Genomic DNA, 17,124 nt, shown 5'->3' on the forward strand with positions numbered 1-17,124 from the left:
ATGAATGTTTGGTCCGTTTACTTTGTTCTATCTTGTCATTTCTTTACACAGGAACTTATTAGCTCCTTGCCCAACCTAATCAAAGACAAATACGGAAGGAAAGTGCTGCTCTATTTACTGAGCAGACGTAACTCAGCGCATTTTCTGCCTGAGATCATTGAAGTGCTCAAACAAGGAGATGTCAACGCACACAGGTAAGTAACAATGTAATACAATTTTAGATGGAGTCAGAATTAATCTCATTGTGCTGCATAAATCTATAAATTGAGTTACAAGGTTTTAAGGGGTCAGTTGAATTGGTTACATATTGTCTCACAGCGCGAGTTAAGTGCACTCGTATGCAGCTCTAGATCCGGACTCGCTGATTTTTGTTCCCAGCACCATAGAGCTTCGTACGAAAATCAGCAAGTGGGAGGTTCTTATCTGAATTGTGGGGTACTATGTTTAACTCACCACACTGCTATGTATGAGAGTTGTCGCTGTGAAGAGCTTGATTTGTGACATATTCACCTACAGATGTGTCCTCACCCGTCTTTGCTGCAGTCACACCAAACGGCTAATCTCGTCGTACCTGGTCCCATGAGTCTCCTAGCAGCCTCTTTTTGCTTCAGGGCATGTGTTTATCTGCCTTTATGTGATTGCTGCCTCTGCAGTGATTGCCTGCTCATATGTCCACTGCTAGGTTGTCTGACTGAATGGTGACTTGATAACATGGCAGAAAATCAATCTGTCCTCCTAATGCTGATCTTATACAGTTCTGACATGAACAGAGAGATCTCCCCATGTAACGCTTAGTACAGCATCCACATGTGTTTGAGTACATGCTGCTTCCCCCATGCTGTCCTTCTTAATACCACACATTATTCTGCTCTGTTATACACAGAAGTAAGGCAGATTAATACTATATCTGACTATGAAAATTAATATTTAATTTCAATGCGCTTGTGTTTCTTTGTAGCACATAACACATAATTGATGTTACAAATATCTCGGAGAAGATTAGAGCTTACTTGCGTTATTGTATGCTGGTAGCAGTAAGCTGCTTTATCCCTGGAGGTTGTAGATCCATAAAACAGCTGAATTTTAAAATCCATTAAAAATGCCAGGTTCTTGTATTACTTGCGTCCCCCCCACCGCCAAAAAATGTATTTTTGTCGTCTTGTGTGGTGTCAGACTGCTACATACTGCTACATCCTAGCTGTGCACTCTTAAAGCAGAGATCAGTTACGTTATGACGCGCCCCTAACTGCACCATCCTGCATTAAAAGGGTGTGTAACTCCTCTTCAACTCCTTTGTTTTGTAGTTGTGAGAACCACAATTTTACTGTTCTGTAGGTAGGGAGGATGTCATATGGCAGGGGACAATTACATCTTACATGATTCTGTGTGAGCAACAGATCAACTCAACTCTGAAGTTACCCATGGCATTTCCTGTGCCCTATTATTAATATTGGTATATATTGTGTCGGCATACCTCAGATTAAAAAGGCTGGGTACTAACAGACAGAGGTCTAAGAGGGCCCGGCTAATGTGGTTTCAATCTATAGGTGGTGTTTTTTTGTTTTTTTTGTTTAGATTTAACAAATTGAGAAAACAATGTGAAAAAAGTAGCAGTAGTGGCTTCACACACACACACACACACACACACACACACACACACACACACACACACACAGTGTGCCCACTGTCATTTTGTCATGTTCTCCCTACAGTAAGAAGGATCCTGCAGTGCGTCACCGTGAGCTGCTGGATGCTATTTCTGGACCTCTGTTAAGATATCTTGGAGAAAATTTGCAAGATTTGGTGTTACAGAATGCCATGTGTGTCATGGTGACTAATATTTTGTTGTATGCAGTTGGGGACACACAGCCTGTCATGTCCGCCATCGCCAGTATGGCAGCAGAAGATTTTATGCCAGGTGGCAAAGATGGAGAGGTATTTCTTGTTTCTCTCAGTAACCTTACAATAGTATCATATGGAATCTCTACAGCAGGTGATATATACAGCTTCCACTAGTTCCTGGTTGACATTAGCATATTCATGTTTTTTTTTATCACTAATGTGACAAACCGCAATACAATAAGCCAGCATGAAGTATCCACAACTGCTTCCATAACATTACAGAAGGTCATTTAAACCAAAATAGAGCTTTTTTGACTGCTGCCTGTATTACATTAGTTTCACTCAAAACTCAACAGACAAGCAACCATAATTAGTGCAGGATGTAGTTAGAATGTCAACACCATAATGTCGACATGTACATTGTCAAAATGTCGACAAAAGTAGGGTCAAATGCTGCAATTAGGTTTAGGCTTAAAAAAACGCAGTGTCTACATTCTGACTGTCAACAATCATTATGTCATCATGTTGACATTCAAACCACAGGCTGTGATTGCTATTTATATAGAATAAAAATATTTTTATTTGAGATTCACAATTCCTTTGTAGGTTGTGCTTCATTAAAATACTTTAAAAAATACCGCCACAAAATAGAAATGACGCAATTATAAGGGGAAATCAATTAGCCAGCGGGGATTACCCTGCAGCTAATTGATCACACTGCCTGATTCAGTTACCTGCGGGAACCCCACGTGCTAATTACAGAGGCAGGATTTCTCCTCGTAGCCTCAGGAGCAGATTCTGCATTAATGCACGTGAAACCCATTGACTTTGTACTTTATGTGGATTCAATGGGTTAGCGCGCATTAACCCCTGGTTTACCATGTGGGGAAATTTAATTGAATAGCTGTTCCCCACGCACTGTGTTCATTTAGCTGCAGGGCATGTCGCACGGCTAATTGAATTTGTAGTATTTCAAAAATGGTCTTAAGCACCGAAGTGTGAATTTTAGACAATCTAAATGGTGTGTTCTAATGGAATTAACCTCTCAAAAAGATTATTTTCAAGAGAGGTTTTTTTTTTATCACCATTCTTAAAGCTCCCTATGCTCACAAAATATGGGGGAGATCGTCAACAGTTAAAACCATGGCTCAATCTGGATAACTTTTTAATTTTTTTAAACTATATTAATTAGAGCAAAGCGAAATACAATTATACAGAGATAAAGCAGTATTAGAAATATTAACCATGAGTTATAGCAATTGAATGAGACCCAGCGACAGGCACAACAAAATACTAACTAAATATATCTTGAACACTTGACCTAATAGCAGTAAGTGGCAGCCTTAGTGGCACACAGCAATATGGCATTAGCCGTGCTCACGATTAAATAACAAGATGAGGACAACGCAAAGTAAAACATTGCATTACCATTGAAAAAGTCTGTACTCACATTTCTTCATTCCTACCACTCAGTTTTAGAAAAAACTTGTGTAAACCCGAAGTTTAGTAGCAGGGCGACAAATCAATCTAGATTTCCAACATATCAAATAAGTGAGAGACACGAGACACTCTTGGTAACAGCCTCCACCCAATCCATCCTAAATAGGAAAAATATTTCTTTAAACAAAGCAAATAGTGATATAACCATTTGGTTTCATACCTGTAAGCTGGATGGGTGTAGTAGGTATTACTGCCGGCCGTACCCCAACAGCGGAAGCCCGGCATTAGTGAAGATCCCGACTGCTAATTAGGTGAGTATCGCTAACCTAAATCCCCACCCCCCCAAACCCTAACCCTCCTTTACGGGTTCCTTAGCCTAACCTCCCCCCCAAGTGCCTAACCTCCCTCTAAGTGCCTAAACCTAAGTCTCCCGGGCGGTCGCCTAACCCTAACCTCCCCCTTGGGGTGCCTAACCCCCCTTCCCTTAGCCTAAACCTAACCCTCCCGGGGAGCCCTAAAACCTAAGTGCGGCTGTCTGTGCCCGGCTTACCTTCGTACGGTATGCCGGGCGTCTGTCTCCCGGCGTAGGTCTAATGACAGGCGTCAGGATTTCGACGCCTGTCATTAGTATTGTGCCGGGATTAGACAGTCGGGAAGTCTGTGGTCGGCATTTAGACCGTCGGCTTCCTGACTACATCCCAGCTCTATAACCTTCTCCTAATAAACACATCTTCCACTGACCAACCTCGTCCATTAAGAATAAAAGGGGAAAGAAAGACGGAAACAACCTGCCCCAAAAATGTACTTTCAGTTATGACAATTACACTTACGGCAGATAATAACAAAGAAAACTCTATACATGGACACATCTAGATCTTAAATAAATGTCTTTCACATTGTCTCCATTTCCTGGTCCCACGTGAAGTCCAGACCTCAAGGCCATTGAGATTCCATGGCGGCAACTAGACAGCTGTGCATAAACATTCCTCAAATAAATTGTAACACACTGATAAATCCATACAGCAAATGATTAGTGCCAAAAATCTGTTCTGTTATTTTTTACCTGATTTAGATTTGTAACATTATTACTTTGTGAAGATTGTATGTAAAAACAGACTTGAAGGAGGTGTGCTATCTTTTTACATGACTGGATATAAGATTTTCTACTTTCCTCATTCCCTCTATTCCTACCATCTTCCCTGCCGTTATTTGGGCATAGTTTAACATAGGTCTGATCAAACTAATCTGTCATAACCAAAAGATAGGGGTCAGCAGTTTTGCAACAAATAGTTAACACAGACGGCACAAACATTTTTAGTTTAATGCTGGGTACACACTTGCCGATGTGTACCCATATGATATGTCGGCCAGATGGGCTGACAAATTGTACCGCGGGTACACATTCAGCAATGTAATGAAGGTCAGAATGATTCCTCTTTCCATCCTTCATTACCTGCAACAGCGCCACATGCGATATTGTCTGGTTGGCGGTGCAGTGTAGCTGACCATTCGATATCGCATGCGACCACGGGAAAACGCACATAGTCCGTACACACACTGATCCTCACGATCTATCGTTCCAATCTGCATCAGAACGATAGATCGCTCAATATATCACATAGTGTGTTCCCGGCTTAAGAAATTTCTGTACCAATCTGTGCCCACTAATTGTTCCCCCGTTCGTCCCTCTTTGTCATTGCAGTTGCTGGATATTATTAGACCTGTTTTCCCGCTATTAGAGTTGTAGCACTGTGTGCTATTACAGAACTGTTCTCCTACAGTAAAATCCTGACATCTCCAGGGTTTGTGGGAAGTTGCTTCTTATTTTTTTGCCAATGGCGGAAAAAAAGTCTGTTTTCTACGTTAATTGAATACGGCCCATAGTTTATAAATCAATTAAGTACTATGTTGCGAAACGACAGAGTTGTACTGTAAATAATGCATGGAATTTGTTAAAGACAATTTGGTTATGTTTAGTGTTTGATGTAGACCGTAGATTTCACTCGGGATTGCGTGTGACCTCCTCCTTTGTGGTTCTTTTAAAGCTTCACATTGCAGAGCACCCTGCTGGTCACCTGGTGCTGAAATGGTTGATAAAGCAAGATAAAGACTTAAAAGAAAATGGTAAAGAAGGTAAGATGATGCATGTAGAACATTTTAGAATATAAAGAATACAGAGCAACTACTGTACATGGGACTTCAAGGACATATTAAACAATGTACGCCCTCCATTTTCTATTCAGGGTCACATAATAAATTTCTGCCTACGCTTTTTATTTTTCCTTACTGTATGAGCTTCTGCACATCACATTCTGGGCCTGATTCAGAGCCGAACGCTCTGACCAGAGCGCTCGCTCTGAATCAGGGCCCTCCTCCATGAAAATGGAGCCTCCTCCTGGACGCTCGCATAGCTGTGGGTGACCCCCCCCAGCTTATGCGTGCGTCCATGATGATGGTCAAGACCATCGCGACCATCGGGCTTGCGACGGAGACCCTGCGGTAGGGTCTCGCTGCCGCAAGCCCTGGAGTGATTTTGGCTCTATCAGAGCCAAAATCACTCCCACTGACATCACTAGTGATGTAAGTGGGGCCAGCTTCAGACGGTAGGCGTTCCCATGGGAACGCCTCCATCTGGCAGCTACGCCCCCGGCACGCCCACCAAAGGGGGCGTGCTGTCAATCAACATCGACAGCACGCCCCCTTTGGTGCGAGACCCGGAGCGACGGAGAGCCCGTCGCTATCAGGGTCTCGCGCATGCGCACGACGGAGTTCCCTCAGTCGTGCGCATGCGCAGTGGGGCAACATCGACCCGCTTGCGAGCGTCCTGCGCTCGCGAGCGGGTCTGAATGACCCCCTCTGTTTGTTATATTTTCAGTGTTTGTGTGTTAAATAACGATTTCTTTGAATTCTTCTCTTGAGTGTAGTATATTGGATCCGGCATATGCCGGATCACCTCGGTCTCCTCGTCTCGCCCTCCGCTCTGTCTGGCCCAGCCCCTCTGCTGTTCTGTCCCTTGCAGTCCCCCCCTTTCAGACTGTGGGACCTCCTCTCTAGCAGCTGGCTAGGGTCTGTGGCATTATATAGAAAACTTTGGTAACCCCTCTCTTAAAACAGTATTTACCCAACCGTACAGTACACATGTACACTACAACCATTTACTTTAGCAGGTTTTGTGTTGTATGACACTATAATAAAAATTTAATTATGAGCATCATATTAGAATTATGCTTGAGTTTAAATGGTCAGTTTTTCTCAGTCTTGGACAGCTATTAAAGGTCCTAAACCATATAGACTATGTGGAAATTGCAATATTAAAAATCAAAGACCATAATACTTTAGAACAACCTAAGGCCGGCTACACACGTGCTGAGAGAGGGGCGATTTCCCTTCGCCTGACTCAAAAGGAGATTGCCGATACACAGATTTCATGAACGACAGCAGCTGTGTGTTTGCTTTAGCAGCTGATGACAGTCTGACAGACTCTCATCGGCTGCTGCTCCCACTGCCGGAGCCGGACATCTTCCGGCTCCCGCAGTGGGTAATGGGAGTGACTCGTCACTCCCATGACGCGTCACTCCCATAATGCAAAGCGGCGGACGGAGGAGCTGATCTCGGCGGCGGGACCAGGAGCGGGTGTCAGGTAAGTGTTGTTTTTTTATTTTTTTTAGTATCTCTACTGCGGGGGAGTGGATTACTACTGGGAGCACTACAGGGGGGGAATACTACTGGGGACACTACAAGGGGGGGAATACTACTGGGGGCACTACAAGGGGAGGAATACTACTGGGGGCACTACAAGGGGGGGAATACTACTGGGGACACTACAAGGGGGGGAATACTACTGGGGGCACTACAAGGGGAGGAATACTACTGGGGGCACTACAAGGGGAGGAATACTACTGGGGACACTACAAGGGGGGGGAATACTACTGGGGACACTACAAGGGGAGGAATACTACTGGGGGCACTACAAGGGGAGGAATACTACTGGGGGCACTACAAGGGGAGGAATACTACTGGGGGCACTTCAAGGGGGGGGAATACTACTGGAGACACTACAAGGGGGGGAATACTACTGGGGACACTACAAGGGGAGGAATACTACTGGGGGCACTACAAGGGGGGGAATACTACTGGGGACACTACAAGGGGGGGAATACTACTGGGGGCACTACAAGGGGGGGAATACTACTGGGGGCACTACAAGGGGAGGAATACTACTGGGGGCACTACAAGGGGAGGAATACTACTGGGGACACTACAAGGGGGGGAATACTACTGGGGACACTACAAGGGGAGGAATACTACTGGGGGCACTACAAGGGGAGGAATACTACTGGGGGCACTACAAGGGGAGGAATACTACTGGGGGCACTACAAGGGGAGGAATACTACTGGGGGCACTTCAAGGGGGGGGAATACTACTGGGGGCACTACAAGGGGAGGAATACTACTGGGGGCACTACAAGGGGAGGAATACTACTGGGGGCACTACAAGGGGAGGAATACTACTGGGGGCACTACAAGGGGAGGAATACTACTGGGGGCACTACAAGGGAGGGAATACTACTGGGGGCACTACAAGGGGGGGAATACTACTGGGGGCACTACAGGGCACTACAAGGGGGGGAATACTACTGGGGCACTACAAGGGGGGGAGTACTACTGGGGGCACTACAAGGGGGGGGAAATATATCTACTGCGGGGGGGGCGGATTACTACTGGGAGCACTACAGGGGGGGAATACTACTGGGGACACTACAAGGGGGGGAATACTACTGGGGGCACTACAAGGGGAGGAATACTACTGGGGGCACTACAAGGGGGGGAATACTACTGGGGACACTACAAGGGGGGGAATACTACTGGGGGCACTACAAGGGGAGGAATACTACTGGGGGCACTACAAGGGGAGGAATACTACTGGGGACACTACAAGGGGGGGAATACTACTGGGGACACTACAAGGGGAGGAATACTACTGGGGGCACTACAAGGGGAGGAATACTACTGGGGGCACTACAAGGGGAGGAATACTACTGGGGGCACTTCAAGGGGGGGGAATACTACTGGGGACACTACAAGGGGAGGAATACTACTGGGGACACTACAAGGGGGGGAATACTACTGGGGGCACTACAAGGGGAGGAATACTACTGGGGGCACTACAAGGGGAGGAATACTACTGGGGGCACTACAAGGGGAGGAATACTACTGGGGGCACTACAAGGGGAGGAATACTACTGGGGGCACTACAAGGGAGGGAATACTACTGGGGGCACTACAAGGGGGGGAATACTACTGGGGGCACTACAGGGCACTACAAGGGGGGGAATACTACTGGGGCACTACAAGGGGGGGAGTACTACTGGGGGCACTACAAGGGGGGGGGAAATATATCTACTGCGGGGGGGGCGGATTACTACTGGGAGCACTACAGGGGGGGAATACTACTGGAGACACTACAAGGGGGGGAATACTACTGGGGACACTACAAGGGGGGCTACTACTGGGGAAATACTACTGGGGGCACTACAAGGGGGGGGATACTACTGGGGGCACTACAAGGGGGGGAAATACTACTGGGGGCACTACAAGGGGGGCTACTACTGGGGGCACTACAAGGGGGGGAAATACTACTGGGGGCACTACAAGGGGGGCTACTACTGGGGGCACTACAAGAGGGGGGACTATTACTAGGGGCACTACAAGGGGGGCTACTACTGGGAGCACTACAAGAGGGGGGACTACTACTAGGGGCACTATATAATGGGCACTGCATAGGGAGGTACCACTGCTGGGGGGCACTGCATGGGGGGGGGGGGAGTACTACTGGGGCACTATATAAGGGGCTTACTACAGGGGACACTGAACTGGGGGGACCACTACCGGGGGCACTGTGTAAAAGGGGCACTGCATAGGGGGGGCGCCAAAAAAATACTCGCTTACCAAAAAATTTGGGCTAGGGCCGGCCCTGTGTCCTTATACAGTATAATGCAGTGACAGCTCCAGGGGTGGGGCTGCAGCTCTGTCCAAAATTGAAATAGGGGAGCCACACCGACTGCCAGTGAGTCCCGGCCATCTCTGTTTGGCAGCGTATGAAATGGCAGTTGGTGTGGCTCCCCTATTTGAATATTGGACTGTGCTGCAGCCCCACCCCTGGAGCCACCACTGATATAATGTATCCTAAAAAAGGTTTTAAACAGATTAAATATAATAATATTATTGGGAAGCTATTTATCTTGGTGCTGACACTCACATTAAGCTGATATCTCTGACCATCGCTTTAGGCAATCTTCTGTTCCTAGCAGTAGAGATGCGATGCAGCTGCAGTAATTGAAACCCTTGGCAATGCTTGTCGTGAATGTTCCAAAACAATCACCGTATGTTAGTGTTGGTTTCCTGATAAATATATTGAATGGCTGGGGGTCCAAGGGACAGACCCACACCAAAGTACTATAACTGGGAAGGTACAGTATTAAGTACAGGGGTTATTTATAAATGGCTCATGTTTAGTTGAGAACACTAAATCAATAGTTTTACTTTCAAACTTTTTAATAGGGATGAGACAAATTTTAACTTTCCCTGTTAAATACGTACAGTATGTAAAAATGCAGCCTCTCCATCAATGGCTCAGCACCAGGATGCTAGTACAGGCGAAATAGTGCTGCTGTTTATTTCATTTACATGTCACTTGTTAAGAATACAAAGTTCACGACAAATGAATAGGCAAAAACCAACACAAAAGTTGCTTTTATGAGGTGATCTTCTCTTTAGGTGTCTGATCTACTTTTCATCAAGGCATGTTGCCAAAATCAGTCATGTGATAAATGGGCATAGCTCGTACAAATGGACAGTCTTGGGCAGATGCTTTCAAACAAAAAACTATTTAGCATATTATAACATGTTGTGATTAATGAAACATATCCAGTCTTAACTGCTTTGCATTACATGAGTGTATTTCGGAATTTTTACCTCCCTGTTTTGTAAATTAGTGAGCTCTTAAATATGCAAGTGCCTTATGATAATGTTCAGCCCTGGCCTGATTTGACATAGAACATGTTATGGTATAGTCTCACTGACCGAGTATAGGAATAATAGAAGAAAATCTTTTTTTATTGTAGGTTTTCCAGATATATTAAAATAGTGAAAAAGACACAAGTGTATATGGATATAATGTTTCATTTTAATTTCTAAATGCCAGTACAATAAGTGAATCAGTTATGTATAATCAGTCTTTTAATTGTGTTTTTATGCGTCATTGGACCTATAACACCTCATCACAGTTTTATTGCCTTGTTACTTGTCTAACCACAGAATGCTTTGCTAGAACGTTAGTAGAACATGTGGGCATCAAGAACCTCAGCAGTTGGGCACAAGTTAACAGAGGGGCCATAGTCCTGTGTTGGTAAGCAAATGACTGTTCATTTTTCTTACTAGCATGTATGTGCGTGTGCATAAATGTGTAATGTGTTTGCTGCTAGTGTGTTTAAAGTGGGTATATTGTTGTGTCATTGACATGTAGTCACCGCTGGTTTATGTAAAACTTTGTAGATAATACAATTGAGCATTCACCAGTACATTTTCACCTGTTTATAAAGCAATTTTAGAATAATAGCAGGCAGTCTGCCTTAAACTGTTCTTGGTATTATTAATGGTTGTAAGGTAGCGAATAAAACATTGTTGAGAAAATAAATGTGCATAGAAAAGATTACCAGTAACACAGTATAACTCTGACTTCCACCTTCAGACTTGAATCTCATGTATGTCTATTAATTCATTGTGTGTCTAGATGCTAGTTATATGTTTGTTGAATGCAATGTTCAAACAAAGACTTTTTCTATCAGGAAACGTGCTTCTATTTTAAAGGAAAATGTGTCTTTCACTTAGATACCTTACCAAATAAGAAAAGCTATAAATGGTACTGTATGAATATACCATCTACATGGAAATGTGTTGTGGGCCTTTGTGTGTATATACGAATGGCATATTATGATGTTATATTGTTGTATCCATCTATACATATGTATTATGTGTAATCGACAAGGGGACAAGCCAAGCTAATTCCTCCTTCTTTTAGACTCTGCACTATTCACCTCTCTCTAATCCTCATTAGGAATGGCAGACTGAGTTTTGCAAGGCGATTGACCCTTAGGAGAAATATATCTGGCTCAGACATTGCAGTTAGGAAACCCTGTAGCTTGGCTTGTAATGAGCCACATTTCCGCAAACGCATAACGCTCTTTGCTCAGTGATTAACGCATTGCAATTGCCTATACTTTTATTCCATTACATATTGTAATGGTAATATTCATTAGCTCTTCTGCTGTTGCTGCCCTTAGCTCACTGTTTAAATGGTTAGATTATCAGTGTTTCAGTAAACCATATGGTATGATTTCATATTTTTTATGTTTTGGATTATAGGGTTTAAACTTTTTTTTTTTTCTTTTTATATGTACACAATGGTGAGTCTTCCTATTGTTTAGTTTCACATTGAATTGCAGTAAATAAGTAAAAGTACAATGATTACATACAAAATGTTGTTTAACTGTAAAAAGAAACACATGGTGCTACACTTCAAGACCATTACTGTGCACTGCTGGTCTGCTTCTCTGAGTCACTGAACAGATGTACTAAATCTGTTCCCCTGATTGTGTCCTTCTGGATTCACATAGTACTAAGTGCACCGTTCTAAACTTAATGGAGGCAAAATGCATTGTTTCGAAGGAGTAATGGGCAGGTGTGAATTTCACTTTTGTCTTGAAAGCCCAGTGACTTATATGGCTTTAGCGTTCTTGTGAATACATGTTGTAATTTTCATGCGTCCTGGATAAAGTTCTAATAGCCAGTTCTGGTTAAATTCTACCAAAAGTTAGGACCCAGGTCTAAGTGGCAGGAGCTGCACAAGCAGCAAACAGAAAGCACTTAGGCTTAAATTCGCTGTGCAGCGCATTGCAAAGCCGCCATGGTTTCAGACTTTGGATTTAAAGAGGCAATTATATCCAATACAAAATCAGGTGTGTTTTCTATTGAATATAATTGCCCTTTTAAATCGAGAAGATACAGTGGCTTTGAAAAGTGCTATATAATAATTTTAAGGCCCTACAGTAGGGTTATAAACATTAATATGTCCGTTGCACAGCATATAGTGGCCCATATTCAACAATAACTAGCAATAGCCAGAATTTAAATGTAATGAAATGTAGAATATACAGCCTAAATGGGTACTGTCTTCTGCTCACCCCTCCCTTTACTAGCCATCCAGTGCATTGATATGGAACAGGACTAGATTCAAAGGTGGGTACACACCTGAAAGATATATCTGCAGATCGAGTGATCTGCAGATATATCTTTAGATGATAGTCGTTCATACATCCTGAGCGGCCATCATCTATCTGACAGCCACGGGTCCCACTGGCAGAAGGGCGGGGCAGGGGCGCCCCCCTCCCCGCAGCTGCCGCTGTGTGTGTATGGGTGGTCTGCAAACCGCCCCATACACACTTGCCGATGGACAGATATGTCAGCAGACATATCTGCCCATCGGCTGTGCAGCACAGCCAATGCAATGTTTCTGTGAACGACACAGTTCATAGACATATCGTCTGTACACACTGGCCAATATATCGGCCAGTGTGTACCCAGCATTAGTCTGTTTTGAACTAGGCAAAGTAAAACAATAAGGCTCCCTACTGTCTAGCCATAAAACGTTCACAGTGTGCTGTACTCAAAGATCACCATGGAAAGATATTCGGCATGTCTGTAATTAGTTTAAAGCAGGGAATCATTTCTTATTATATAAACTATGAAACTTACACCTGGTATAAATGTTATTTAAGATGTATGTAGTAACTTTAATTTTTAGTGTTTAGTTTCACTTTTTAGCTGTATATGCTACATACACACTATGACCTTATATCACAAATGATAGTGTTCACTCTAGGTCCGGCGCCAGGTTATTGTATGGGGTCTTTGTGAACTGTTTGACTTATACAGTTTTTTCTTTTGTCTTTTATTTTAGTCTTTTACAGAGTTCAAATGAAGAAATTGCTGTTCAAGTAAAAAATGGACTTAAGGGCCTTCTGTCCAACCCTAAAGACTCTACAAACACAAAAGCAATTGAGGCCTTAATAGAAAACGTAAACTCTCCTTAGTGGTGATATTTCTTTCAACTGCGCAGTTGAATAATTGCCTGTGTAAAATCTGTAGGCGCGATTTACTGTTTTAATGTCTATGGAGAGAACTGTAAGAATGTTTTATATTTATAAATAAAACTCCTTTACAAACATGACTTGTCAGGTCTTTTATTGTCTTCTAGTTCTAGAAATCTGATAAACATATGTCCTCAGTTGTACAGAGTTTATTAGCATTTTATCTGTGATTTGTTACCATAAAATGTGTCATCTATTAGAAGTGCTATTAAGAAAAATAAGCAAGTCTGCTTTTGTTAAATGTCTTACCACAGTGTTGAAGATGTGTAAATTTAAAGGGATGTTTCTAAACATTGTGGTGTATGCTCCTCCACTCTCCCCTCCCAATGGGTTAGGAACAATATGTGTACTGAGGGGGATATAAAGTAACCTGCGATCATCACCACACACTACATGTCATACGTACATTATGTGCTATGAATCACACCTGCAATGTGTGGTGTTCTGCATAATGTATGAGCCCCAGATCATCTTAGTCTATTATAGAGGATTAGCATGTTCTTCCACAAGTAGTACTGATGCAAACATAATGGTGTCACATTATTCTTTATATAAAAATATTCTTTATTTTGTTATGCTATCCATTAATATTCATTTCCCATGTGGTTATTCTTTGAGGTTTGTTTATGTTCTATGAGAATAGCTATAGGTAGGTTAGGATATGGAATATCTTTCCAGCCCCCTAAGCTTGTTACATTGATGGCATTTAAGGGCCAGAAGATGCTGTTTATTTATCTTTTCCTTAATAAGTGTAAATGTAAGCAAAAGGACATCTTAACCCATTAGCCTGAGCAAAATATTGCTTTTCTTCTTATTATATACTAAATATGTATTACAGATTCTATTGTTTGTCGTACAAGATCATATAACATTTTGGTATGCACTTTGGTTACTTTAAAAGTGCTGTGACATAAGTGTGAATTTAATGTAACTTCATATTCTGTGTCTGTCGGACTGATTACAACAGCTCGGACTGATTAGAACAGCAAAAACAATTTAACTGTATTGTAGTTATTATAAATGTAACACATCTACATCTGAAACTGTGCCAGTTAAATAAATTGAAGGATTTACAGAGGTGATTTATCAATTTCACGTATCAATGATTCAGTGGTGCTTACCAGAGATTAAAGTAACATTATATAGATTCCAAATTGTCAAGTTGGACTAGTAACACTAAATAAAAAATATATATAAATTCTGAACACAAAATATACGTGGCTGTATCTGAAATGGCTACTAGTAGCATTCACAACCTAACACGTTAACTTTTTGGGAATTAAAGGAAAATCTTTTTCTCACATTTACTGAATATTGCAATATTGTATAGTCGCATAGATATAACAATAATGCATGTTCCTCAGTTTTTGTTTTTTAATGATTCATTCCTCTTCACCAGTGGTTGTTGAGATGCCTAATGGGTTGTATTTTTTAAAATCGTTGATAATAGCTTCTGTTATGCAGCACAATAAATTTAAACCAAATTAAATCTGTATAGTTCTGTCAACCTGTAGCGAAGGCTGCTACATATACCTGCTATGTGTATTATACAGACTATGGGGTAAATGTAATAGTCTGCTTAATGCAGGCTCTGGCGAGTCTGTCTAATGTTTTAAAAGGGAAAACTAGCATTAGCGATAACTGCTGTCCATGTGAAAATAAATTTAGAAATACATTAATTTAATAAATTGTCACACTTCTTGAAATGCATTTCCCAACTCCACTACATCTACATCCACTGTGATACCAACTACTACTCTTCTTACTAGTATTTTTGGAAATAATGAATTGCACCTCTTGTGTCCAGCTTCATCAAGTCAGTTACAGATGGCTTCAACTAATCGCAATCATCTACAGGCTGGATTTACCCCTCACATAGACTGTATAAATATCCACTATGGTGCATAATGCTTCTAGCCACCTGTAGACAGGGCCGAATTTAATTAATTGTGATGATGAATAGCCCTGCAGGAGGGAGCTCCCGCAACTATTCCATACACTGTGTTGTTTGCCTGGTCGGGAATTGGTTAGAGAGTGCCAGTTCTCGTGACTTAACCTGGGTGGTTAGTTGCCAGAACCAGCGTTCTCCGACTAAAGTGCCGGCCGCGTGGCTGTTGGTGCCATGCTAAGCCAGCAAACATCTGTGCGCCCGGCACTTTTGTCGGATTTCTCCTCGCATCCCCAGGGGGAAGCGAGAAGAAATTCTTTAGCCACCCAAACACCGCAGTGTATTGAATAGCTGCGGGAGCTCCCTCCATTCATCTTCGCATTGATTTGAATCAGCTCATTGACCTCCTTGGTGATTCATTCCACCATCATGCCCTCCTAATGCTGTATACCAATATAGAATTTATTGCACTAATTCCTCTGTATTCTATGTGTGTTCCTACATCGATAAATACAACACGATACTTAACACCTATCTTTCTACACAACCAACACCTGTCACAGATCTCCTCATCTCACCACCCCCGTACACACCCATATATCCCAAGAGTTACTTCCATCCAGTTTGTACTCACAGAACCGCATCCTCACGTCACCCTGTAAGCCACAATACAGACCCCTCTATTAGTAACACCACGAGCTTGCCCCCCTGCCTCTAAACACCACACAGTCATCCACTTAGACACCCACACCACCCCCTTACATACATCAGCCCACCACCACACACTCCAACACAGACATCCCTACTCACATCCTTAAACTTAGTGTGGTGGGTCGCCCCACTCTTCTTTGGTGCTCCTGAACCCCCCTTCCCCATCCACATCTTCACCACATATGACCAGGAAGTGCAAATAAGCCTATATATATATCTAAATGAGTAAACTCCGTACAGATCTATGTCATAAATAAAACTTGCTGGACAGAAGTGTAATCAATACTACATTTTTCTTATGACTATCTGATTATGGTTGAGACCGTATTGTATTGTTGACCAATGGTACGTAGAACACTTGCGCTGTTTTACACCGCTTTATCATTTTTCTTAATTTATGCACAATTTCTCTTCTTTATTTCAGTTTATTTTTAACCAGTACTCCAAAGCTCTAAGCAAACGTGCAACTTTATTAAATATATGTACAATTTAGAATAAAACACGCACGAGTCATTCAGACATGGATTTCTTGTTTTCCTCCTCCTGTTTTTAAAAAAAATATTTAAGTTATAGTTAAGCAAGTCGCTTGATGGCTTCACCCACAAACCGCAACATTGTTCCATAACATAGGGCTTTTTCCCCTAACTAGCATGACTTTATGCTTTAAATCAGCCATGCACAAATTGTGGCCCGAAGCCTTGTCCTCATTATATGTGGCTCTCTAGTGGGAGCCCCACATAGGGTCACCACCCTGATGGTGGTTATTTGTATTCCTCATAAAAGGCTCAATCGAATTACCCAAAATTTATTTGCGGGTGTGAGCAAACATAGCTATATGCCACACTTAACGGTACTGCCAGATTTTTGTTTGCAATCCCACAGGGCTGCATACACAAATCTGAGGCGAGAGGGCCGCAAGGAGGGGCAAATTCCGAGGCCGTTGCCAGCATTTCTATGCTGTGGCAATGGCAACTTGCCCCCCTTGCGTGCGGGGGCAAGTTAATTGGATTAAACCCAAAATATTTTCTGCATCGG

The 17,124-nt window shown here is 42.7% G+C and overlaps 1 protein-coding gene across 1 annotated transcript in view; it reads left to right on the forward strand.

Annotated features, from left to right (window-relative positions):
- The window catches only part of PUM3 (pumilio RNA binding family member 3), a 70,958-nt gene extending 57,391 nt beyond the window's left edge, over positions 1–13,567 (forward strand). The window contains exons 14-18 of the mRNA XM_088476588.1: positions 52–194; positions 1,713–1,935; positions 5,328–5,415; positions 10,600–10,690; positions 13,301–13,567. Of these exons, the coding sequence (XP_088332714.1) occupies positions 52–194; positions 1,713–1,935; positions 5,328–5,415; positions 10,600–10,690; positions 13,301–13,433 (678 nt within the window). The 3' untranslated portion in view covers positions 13,434–13,567. The remainder of the gene's footprint in view (positions 1–51; positions 195–1,712; positions 1,936–5,327; positions 5,416–10,599; positions 10,691–13,300) is intronic.
- Positions 13,568–17,124: the final 3,557 nt, after the last annotated feature.

This window comes from Taudactylus pleione, unplaced genomic scaffold (assembly GCF_031769625.1).
Source record: "Taudactylus pleione unplaced genomic scaffold, aTauple2 ptg000190l, whole genome shotgun sequence".
In the NCBI taxonomy this organism is placed as follows: Eukaryota; Metazoa; Chordata; class Amphibia; order Anura; family Myobatrachidae; genus Taudactylus; species Taudactylus pleione.